The sequence below is a fragment of the Primulina tabacum genome, chromosome 4, assembly GCF_025594145.1.
Source record: "Primulina tabacum isolate GXHZ01 chromosome 4, ASM2559414v2, whole genome shotgun sequence".
NCBI lineage: Eukaryota > Viridiplantae > Streptophyta > Magnoliopsida > Lamiales > Gesneriaceae > Primulina > Primulina tabacum.
In genome coordinates this window covers 8,139,922-8,150,798 of record NC_134553.1, presented here as the reverse complement: position 1 = coordinate 8,150,798, position 10,877 = coordinate 8,139,922, and the positions used below count along the sequence as shown (strand labels likewise).

Here is a 10,877-nt window from a genome sequence, read left to right as displayed (position 1 = left end):
GTGGGGGCGTTGAATTTTATTTTCCTGCTAAGGCCCGTTTAGCAAGGAGGAGTTATGAGATGATGAGGTGAGAGGTTGATTTTCCTGCTAAGGCCCGGCTTAGCAGAGAGTTAGAGGGTGGAGGTGTTGACTTTATTTCCGGCTAAGGGCCCGGCTTAGCAGAGGAGTTAGGGGTGGAGGTGTTAACTTTATTTTCCGTGCTAAGGCCCGGCTTAGCAGAGGAGTTAGAGGGTGGAGGTGTGACTTTATTTCCTGCTAATGCATCGCCTACAGAGGAGTAGAGGGTGGAGGTGGTTGATTTTATTTTCCTGCTAAGGCCCGGCTTAGCAGAGGATTAGAGATGATGAGGTGAGAGTTGTGATTTTTCCTGCTAAGGCCCCGGCTTAGCAGAGGAGTTAGAGGGTGGAGGTGTTGACTTTATTTCCTGCTAAGGCCGCGCTTAGCAGAGAGTTAGAGGGTGGAGGTGTTAACTTTATTTATCCTGCGAAAAGGCCCGCTTAGCAGAGGAGTTAGAGGGTGGAGGTGTTGACTTTATTTTCCTGCTAAGGCATCGCCTAGCAGAGGAGTTAGAGGGTGGAGGTGTTGATTTATTTTCCTGCTAAGGCCCGGCTTAGCAGAGGAGTTATGAGATGATGAGGGTGAGAGTTTGATTTTTCCTGCTAAGGCCCGGCTTAGCAGAGGAGTTAGAGGGTGGAGGTGTTGACTTTATTTTCCTGCTAAGGCATCGCCTAGCAGAGGAGTTAGAGGGTGGAGGTGTTGATTTTATTTTCCTGCTAAGGCCCGGCTTAGCAGAGGAGTTATGAGATGATGAGGTGAGAGTTTGATTTTTCCTGCTAAGGCCCGGCTTAGCAGAGGAGTTAGAGGGTGGAGGTGTTGACTTTATTTTCCTGCTAAGGCCCGGCTTAGCAGAGGAGTTAGAGGGTGGAGGTGTTAACTTTATTTTCCTGCTAAGGCCCGGCTTAGCAGAGGAGTTAGAGGGTGGAGGTGTTGACTTTATTTTCCTGCTAAGGTATCACCTAGCAGAGGAATTAGATGGAGGAGTTGAATTTTATTTTCCTGCTAGGGCCCGGCCTAGCAGAGGAGTTAGAGGGTGGAGGTGTTGAATTTAAATTTTCCTGCTAAGGTATCACCTAGCAGAGGAGTTAGATGGAGGAGTTGAATTTTATTTTCCTGCTAAGACCCGGCTTAGCAGAGAAGCTAGAGGGTGGGGGTAGTGAATTTTTATTTTCCTGCTAAGGCATCACCTAGCAGAGGAGCGGAGTTTGGGAGGAGAAAAATGTTATTTTCCTGCTAAGGCATCGCCTAGCAGAGGAGAAGAGTGGATGAGGAGAATTAAATTTATTTTCCTGCTAAGGTGTCACCTAGCAGAGGAGTTAGAGGGTGGAGATGTTGAGTTTTTATTTTCCTGCTAAGACATCGCCTAGCAGAGGAGCAAAGTTTGGGAAGAGAAAAATTTATTTGGTTAGTCGATAACAAAAGATGTTTACGGGGAGCAGAGTTTACGGGGATCGACCTGCCCGATCAGGTCGCGGGGATCGACCTGCCCGGTCAGGTCGTGGGGGTGTGGGGGCAACGCCCCCATAATTTTTTCAGAAATCACACAACCATTCGCAAGGGAATATATCAAAATTCTCAACGTACTGGACGAGCGCTCGATGCGTTGGGCGAGCGTGAAGAGGCGAGCGAGTGGCTGCGGGCTGAGCGGGTGTGCGAGGCGAGATGGGGGGGCGCTGGACGAGCAGGCGCACTTGGGCGAGGGTGGAGCGGCGTGAGGCGTGCTAGGGGCGCCGGGCGAGCGCTTGGCTGGGCGAGCGTGGCGCTCGGAGGGGACGAGCGCTTGGCTGGGTGAGCAGGCGTGCTGGGGGCGCCGGGCGAGAGCTTGGCTGGGCGAGCAGGCATGCTGGGGGCGCCGGGCGAGAGCTTGGCTGGGCGAGCGTGGCGCTCGACGAGGGCGAGTGCTTGGCTAGGCGAGCGTGGGAGCTCGGCTGGGCGAGCTTAGGCGAGGGGGCGAGGTGGCGAGGGCGAAGCTTGGGCGAGGTGCTGGCAGGCGAGGGGGCGAGGGGCGAGCGTGGCGAGGAGCTGGCGCGTGGGCTTGGGCGAGCTCGGCTGGGCAGGGAGACGGCGAGGCAGGCGAGGCGGGCGTGTGGGCCTGGGCGAGGGGCGAGCGTGGCACCCAGCAGGGCGAGCGGGAGGATGGCGAGGCGCGACGCGCGGGGCTGGGTGCCTGGGCGAGCGAGGGGCTCGGATGGGCGCTCGGCAGGAGACGAGGGGCAGGGGGCTCGGCTGGGCGAGCTCGGCAGGGCGAGCGGGAGGATGGCGAAGCGCGGCGCACGGGGCTGGGCGCTTGGATTCGTGGGGCTGGGCGAGCTTGAATGGGGTTTCGGCGAGGGTAGCGAGGCGAGGACTCGGGCATGGGGGGGGAGAGCTGGTGAACGAATTGAAGAGAAAACTATAACAAGATTGCGATATGATTTAATTTGTTTCCAAATCTTTGGAGACTGACAAACGACCGGAAGAAAATACACAACTCGTACCCGGTGACCCGAGGACAACACATCTAATCGAACTTTGAACCTACGATTCAGTTCGACTCGGGAGGGGAGACTGGTGATACCCCATGGATGGGCCCATTACCCTTGGCCCATCCCTAGCTCAAAAGGAAGACAAGCCCATCAAGGGCCCATGTATTCTCCTATAAATACCAGGTTTGAGTGTACAGTTATTGGATTCACTATATTGTTTTCAGCAGCGCCCTTAGCTGCTCCCCCCATACATCCTCAGTCTCTGACTTGAGCGTCGGAGGGGCTACGCCAGGATACTCTCCTGGCCCCCTCCTAACGGTCTTATTTGTGATTTCAGGCCCAGGGTAATTTTGGAGCCCGTGTCTGGATTAGTGACGCTTGCGTGGATCGGACCCTAAATTTCCCGTGAGTATCAGCCAGAAATTACGACATGCTAAAATCATGTCTCGGGCTTCTTCTTGGCTAAAATTAAGTAAACAATTAATTTGTTACTTTACAACATGGTAAGAAATAGAAATTCTTGCCGTGAAAAATATTCATTTCAAATATGACAAGATGTTGATATTTTTGTTAGTTGTCGTGAAATGACAACAATTTTGAGAATGTAAAATTGAAGGCTAGCTTTTACAACAATAGTAGAGGAATGAAAGAAGGTTAAAATTAAACTCCAGCACAGTCAACCCATAGAAGACTTAATCCTGGCGCAGGGGTTTTCTTCTTCTTCTTTTTTTTTTTAATTATAAATTTTTTAATTTTTTATTTATATTTATTATACATATTTGTATTTAAATTATAAATATTAATTAAATAATAGTATAGCATTTATTTTATTATTTTAATAATTAGATATTTAATCATAAAAAAATAATTTTTTTATTTTTAATTAATATAATAATTAGATATTTAATCATAAAAATTATAAAATAATAATTTTATTTTTAATTAATATAATTTAATACAAATACAAAAAATTAATATAACAATGCAATTCATAACTAAATTGAAAAAAATAATCGAAATATAAATGCAACTTGAAACACATAATTCAAATACAAATGCAAATAAAGGACAATAATCGTAACGAAAATACATTTAGAAGATAAACAAACTACATAATCAATAATCTGGTAAATTTGATTTGAATCCTCCAAAATCACCCAAATATTTTCCAAACGTGTCAATTAATAATATATTAAATAAAATATAATAACTAAATTATAAACTTAAATATTATTATTTAAATTTATTAATAATAAACATTAGTCATAATTAAAAATATATTAAATAAAATATAATAATTAATATATGTAAAATAAAAATAATATTACGAGAATATTCTTTTTTTTAAGATTTATAGTAAATGAATTGGAGATGAATGTTGTATTTAGTGCAGAAATCGCATTATTTTAGTGTAAAATTTACATTAAAATAGATTTTGTGATTGGAGATGGTCTGAAAGACCCAACTTCAATTTTATTCCACACGCGAAAAGAAAAAGAAAAAATAATTTATTTTTTAAAAAAAATGCCAGCTCAAATGCCATGTCAGCAACCAAGTGGTCCTCACATTGATTTGCCTACATATACACTGTGTCCGAGAATTGATGGTGTGACTCACATATTAGATGTAATGAAAAATATCAAAATTATAAATTCAATAGGTGATAACAACTCCCGAAAATATATATATATATATATACACCATGAAATTGTATGAGGATTCTCATTTCATTTCTTATACCATGAAAGTGTATCGACATCCCACCACCAAAGGACACATCATTAGAGGAGACCAAAAGAACTTGGACTGCAATGGCTTAAATTTCAACATTTTCCCAATGAAATGGTCATGACTCCATTCTTTTTAGTTTACTTATTAAGCTTTAAAAAAAACTTATCTATTTATTTAATTTAATCTCGTCTTTTTATTGGTGGAAAGAAAGGAAATACTTTAAAAAGAAAAAAAAATAAAAAAAAAACCATGGGAAATAATAATAATCCTAAGTTAAAATTTGATCAGCCCAAATTTGTTTAATATGGCATATCTTTTTTAGTTGTGATTGGATATATATTTGTGTGGTATACATATATTAAATTTCAATACAAACTTCAAGTTTATGACTTTGTGCATTGTAATTTCTATGTAAAATAAAATAATTATGGGGTGCTTTTTCTATATAATTTCATCTTAGGATAATTTAATTTGTTATTTATCTATGAAAACAAAATAGTAAACGGAAATTGATATTTGAGAAAAACAATATTAATTTATTTAGACACTAAAATTAGTTACATCTTGTTTAAGTTGTCAAAATGAGTTAGATCCTATGCATCGTCTCCGATAAAAAAGACAATTTTCTAACATGTCCAAATAATGAGCCGGTCGTGTCCAAATGACGGGCCGGCCTACCCGCTACCTCATTTTTGTGCTATACATACACAAATTTATGTACGATATCAATCAATTCTATGAAATGATACATTTCTGCACCACAAATGAATACCAATTAATTAATTATTTAATTATCGCTATATTATATGTAATTTTTTCCTTGTGGATCATGTAATTCATCAATATTATAATAAAACAAATTTCCATAAGAGATAAGACGAGATGAATGAAAGAATACAAGAGAAAAAGTCCAGATTGTGCGATTAAACCAATGAACCCATTTTTCAATTTTAAAAATGAAAATTAATTAATAAAAAATCACCAAATCTGATTTATGAATGTTGTTATTTGTACATTCAAATGTTGATTTTTATTATTATTATTAGAATAATGTTAAATGTACTGTTAATATATTCTTATAACGATATTTCTAACCATTATATCGAGATTTTACTGTTATATCGTGAGATTTTGTATTCTATATGTATTAAAATTTTGATAAATTAAATTTTTGTATTGAATTTTTATGATATAAATAAATATACCTATGTACATATAACATCTTTGTTGTTGTTATTACCAAAACTTCGAAACGGACAGTCTTCAGTAATAATTCATTTCAGTTTTCTCCTTTGAAAAAAATACGAGATCGAGAGAAACCTTAACAATTCTAAGAATTCATTAATCTGTTGGCCATAAATGAGTGGGGGAATGAAATGAGATCGTGATTTTCACGTAGTGCGTATGGCGGCGGCGGCGGCGGCGGCGGCAAATGGCGGAGATGCGAGAAAAGCGCATGTGGCGATGGCGGTGGTGCAACTGTTTTACGCCGGGTATCACGTGATCACCAAAGTCGCACTCAACGTTGGCGTGAATCAGCTCGTTTTCTGCGTCTTTCGTGACCTCCTCGCGCTTTCGATTCTCGCACCAGTCGCCTATTTCCGGGAAAAGTGAGTGATGAATTTTACGATTTTTGTTCTTGATGGGTTTGCATGGGTGAGTCCGATGCGTTTTTTCTTTGTTTGTGATCTTGCGATTTGAGTTTGTAATCCGGTTTGTTAAATTTCACCTAGCGTAAAGTGGGGTGTGTGTTTATGGCTTCTGTACTTTGTGAAAAACTGGTGGCATAGAAGTGTGTGTGCAAGTAGGTTTAAGCCACATTCGTTTGATTGATACGCAAAACAAGCACGGAGGGGTATAAATATGCTATAATTTCTCGTAATTATCTTTTCCAAGGAATTATGATAATAGTGTATCTTATCTGCACTGCTTGTGGCTGTTTGTGAATGTGTGAATATTAAACTAATGCTTAAAATCAGCGAGAGAGTCCAGTAATTTGCCTGCACTAAATTCTTTTTGTGAGTCAATTGATTTTGTTGTGAATATAAATAATCCATCGCTTACAAATGATTCTTTACTTGTTCTGCAGAAGGCTAAGACCACCATTAAGTAGACGTTTTGTAATAGCCTTCTTCTTTCTTGGTTTAACTGGGTGAGTTGAATCTCCAGGTGTTTAAAGTTCTTTTTTTCTTATGTGTAGATAGTGATTTGTTTATTTTTGCTCCGGTTGTTCATCTGATTCGATTAGGATTTTCGGGAACCAGCTTTTGTTTCTTCTTGGTCTAGGCTACACAAACCCAACTTATGCTGCTGCCATACAGCCGGCTACTCCAGTTTTTACATTCATACTGGCTGTAGTGATGGGGTGAGTCCAACTTTTGGTTTTCTGAACTAACTCTTACAATTTTTTAGTTCAAAATTATCAGTTGTTCATCTACATGCAGTACAGAAACAGTGAACTTGCGAAAAACTGAAGGTCAAGCGAAGTTAGGGGGTACTCTAATTTGTGTTTCTGGTGCCATTCTGATGACGATGTTCCGAGGTCCAGCCGTATTTGGGTATAGGGAATCAGAATTTGCAGCAATCAGTGAAATTACTGCCAAGGGTCAACCGGAGCCTGCTGGTCTGTTGATGTCGACTTTGTTGGAGTTTGGGATTGATAATTGGCACCTTGGGGTTTTATGCTTGATTGGGAACTGCATGTGCATGGCCACCTATCTATCTATTCAAGTAAGTTACACTGGTCTTGATGTTTATGGAGATATGATGGAGGTATATCACTTTGCTTAATATGGTGATAGCAGATGATGGATGCATAGTTGTAAATGTCAATATACTATGACACTAGCGATACATAGTGGCATGTTTCCTTCAAATTTCTGCAAACCACCATCAAATTTTGTATAATTTGATGATTCATCTCTGTCCTTTAGGTGTTTCTTAGAATTCATAGACAAATGAGTTTAAATTACAAGTTCTTTTTGGACTTTATAAAATTTTATATTAATCACTGAACATTAATTGAAGTTACTTTTTAGAACCTTTATCATTTAACTCAAAAAGAAAAAAGTACTTTATTAAGTTGGTGCTTTGTAAGTATTGATTTAAAAAGTGAAAATAGAAACATTTTTGTCTTTTGATACTACCGAAAGTGAGCCTTTTCCATTTTCGAAAGAGTAACAGAAGCCTATCAAAGTTTTACTATTTTTATTTCCAAATTTTAAAACTTTTTTTTTTACAAACATTAATTTTTAGTTTTTTTTTTAAATGGCTTCTCCATCCAAACGCAGTCATGGTCCATCTTCATTAGAAATGATTTTTAATCAGCATTTAAACTGATTCTTACTGTTACTCAACTATTGCCTTATGTTTGATATGACCAGCATGGGATTTTTATAGAGGTACTCTTTTTCTGTTTCAGGCTCCACTTTTAGTTAAATATCCTGCAAGTATATCAGTGACAGCCTATTCATACCTTTTTGGTGCTCTTTTTATGGTAACAACTGCATTCTTTATGACCAATGAGTCAACAGACTGGAATCTGACTCAATCTGAGGCAATTGCGGTGTGCTATGCCGTGAGTCTTCTCTCTTTATTTTTTCTATCTGAAGGATTTCATTATATACATTTTCAACCTGATTTTGAAAGAAACTTAGCTCCTATAAATATTCAACATAGATTGAAACAACCCGACATCAAATTACACTACCTGCGGGGTGGAGGAGGCTTAATTCCACCTAAGCGTAGATCATGGTTGAGATGTCCGTTGAGTGGTGTGTTAATAGAATATTTACTGTTTGTTATGCAGGGATTGATTTCCATAATCTTGTCACCTAACTCCCCGATGCAGAGAGGGTAGATCTATATTTGGTCAAATTATGTAGTAATGGAATATATGGCTGTCAATTATCTTAGCAATGAACCTTTCAAGAACTTAGCGTGTGGGAAAGAGCTGTTACATACGAGTTCTGGTCTTTATCTCTCACTTGTCTAGTACATGAAGAATTGCTTGTGCATGTAAACAAGGACATTGTAGGATGGATCAATATTCGGCGCGAAAATTCAAGCGTTAGTGAAATGTATAGGAGCAAATTAAGAATTTAAAGTGATGACAATTTGATGTAAAGCTGATCAGTTAGTTAAATTATAAGAGTAGACATTGGGTTAGCGAATATTTGGGAACGTAAGTTTGATGTAGCATAAGTTTTAATCATAATTCTAAGAGTTAAAATTATACCTGTGTTGGGGTTAAATTTTTCTAGAAAATTGGGTATGATGGATGGTTAGGTTACTTGATAGACGCATGTAAGAGGTGAAGTAGACACATTGTCTTGAGGAATTTTGAAAGTCATTAAAAAACTTGGGGCTAAGCGGATATGTGTATTGGAATTATTTTATCCAAAGCTATTTGGATTAGATAAGGTTGTATTATGCATCTATCTCAAACACCTAGAAATTATGTTCTGATGGATGACAATGACTCAGAGACGGACTTGTACATGGATCACAAAAACTATTTTTCTTTGGACAAACAATTCTTCTCCTTTAGTGAAGGCTAGATTTCTTGCAGTCTCAACTACCTAAGTTTCTTGTTTTCATGTGCTACTTCAGTTCTTTGTTCAATGAATTTTAATGATGGTGTTTGCTGCCATTTCTACCGTTTGAGTTGGTCTTTTAAGAAGTGAAGGGGCATGAAACCATGGAAGTGGGATCTTTGTGCTATTGCTTATCTCGTTGGAGTAGAATGATAAATCGGTTTCTACATGCCATCTTGATCAAGGGCTTTATAAAGATTTAGCATTATAGATTTGTTGAAATGAACATCTTTCTTGCTTTTTCACATTCATTAAAAACCTCTCTTATGTTATCTTTCCAGGGAATCGTAGCATCTGCCGTGAACTATGGTCTTTTGACGTGGTCCAATAAAATTATTGGTCCTGCCTTGGTTGCTTTGTATAACCCCCTCCAACCTGCTCTATCAGCATTCCTGTCAAGAATTTTCCTAGGAAGCCCGATTTATTTTGGAAGGTTGTTTTCCTAGCTCTTACGTGCTCGGTTTTTTTACTTTTTCTGTCTGAGTAATTAATCTTTCTCACCGATATAATGTGAATTTTGCTGTCACAGCATTATGGGAGGACTCCTCATTATAGCCGGACTTTATCTGGTAACATGGGCATCTCACAGAGAGAGACAGGTGACTGTTGGAATTCTTCCTCACGCCTTTCGGCCATTAGAACCATTCGGTAAAAAAGATTCATCCAACAAGGTAGGAAACATTTTCTCTAGCCCTTCAGCTTCAATACCCAAGATCATAGATTAATTATAAAGTCTCAGGTGCAGATTATACTAATGTTCTCAAGATTTCAGTTTCTTACAACGTTAGCAGGTCCCGATTTTTCGATTATAGAAAAGGTTACAGCTCCATTCTCATGTTAACTTGATACCAGTTACTCATTTTCAAGATGGGTAACAAATTTTAAGTATAGAGGATATTCTAAAGACGTTTCCTTTTAATCGATATAATTTTACAAAAGTCTTAACTTTTGTCCCTTCGAACTTTTTAACATGCTCAAAATTAGTTGAGTCCAAAAAAAATTTTCTTGAGTTCTCAGCCGGGAAAGAAAAAAGATTAGTTAAATTTTTGTATAAAACGTCTTTGAGTGCAATAAGACGAAAACCAAAACAATTTTTATGTTTTCCATAACCCTTATTTTGAGTTAACGAGCTTTAAGTATTTTATGAGGAAAAATGTATTTCGAAAGTACAGAGCGAGGATTGCACAACCAGGTGAGTGCAAAGTAAATCAATAATAGCATGCGCGGGCACACCAACCTTGTGAGACAATTAAAAAGGTACATTGTACACCCAAATAGTGTTGTATGTCAGGATGACGTAAACGAACAAAGCTGCTCGCGAGCTTGAGCTCTTTCATATGACCTGAGCTCGAGTTCGACTAGTTTGTTGGGTTAGTTTATTGGGTCGTGAATTTAACGACATGCATTGTTTATTTATTCTCACGTTGAAGTTTTATTGGAAAAAATGACATGAATGTTATAAAATGAGAAAATCACTCTTCAAATTTTCACATATTAGTTGGCATTTTGGTTAAGAATGTTCGAAGAGCTCAAAAATGAGCAGACTTTGAATCAGACTCGTTAAACATGATAAGCGATATATTAACAAACCAAACTCGAACTATTCAAGTGCTTTTTAATTTTCAAACGAGCCAAGATCGATACTTATGATAAAAGCTTGAATTGAGTTCGAGACTATATATCGTAAAATTGAGTTCGAGACTATATATATCTTAAACGAGTCAAGCTCAAGTATTACAGTGATCGGCTCAACAAAAATTTGAAGATAAAGATTTCAAATTATCCATCCAAGTATAACCTAAAAATACATTGTATTATCTGTACAAGTCATTATATGTACTAATAAAAGATACACACGCGTTGCATTTGTTATTATTATTTTTAGTTTGATCAAATGATACTAAACATTTAACACGAAATTATGTTCAATTTAGAATAATTGTTCGATATAAAAATGGAAGTTTTGTTTATATTTTTTCTATATAAAATATGAATTGATTTAAGGAGGTTTTTAGTAAGATAAAAAAGG

General features: G+C 38.1%; 1 protein-coding gene and 1 long non-coding RNA gene across 2 annotated transcripts in view; both read left to right on the top strand.

The window, feature by feature from the left end:
- LOC142542970 (uncharacterized) overlaps nucleotides 1-10,877 on the top strand; it is a 39,135-nt gene that overhangs the window by 22,984 nt on the left and 5,274 nt on the right. The window lies entirely within an intron of this gene.
- Nucleotides 5,501-9,785, top strand: LOC142542963 (WAT1-related protein At4g19185-like). The gene is made up of 7 exons (XM_075649902.1): nucleotides 5,501-5,863; nucleotides 6,343-6,405; nucleotides 6,502-6,618; nucleotides 6,698-6,983; nucleotides 7,675-7,830; nucleotides 9,130-9,281; nucleotides 9,378-9,785. Exons 1-7 carry the CDS (start codon nucleotides 5,658-5,660, stop codon nucleotides 9,571-9,573), a joined length of 1,176 nt encoding a protein of 391 aa, XP_075506017.1. The 5' UTR covers nucleotides 5,501-5,657; the 3' UTR covers nucleotides 9,574-9,785.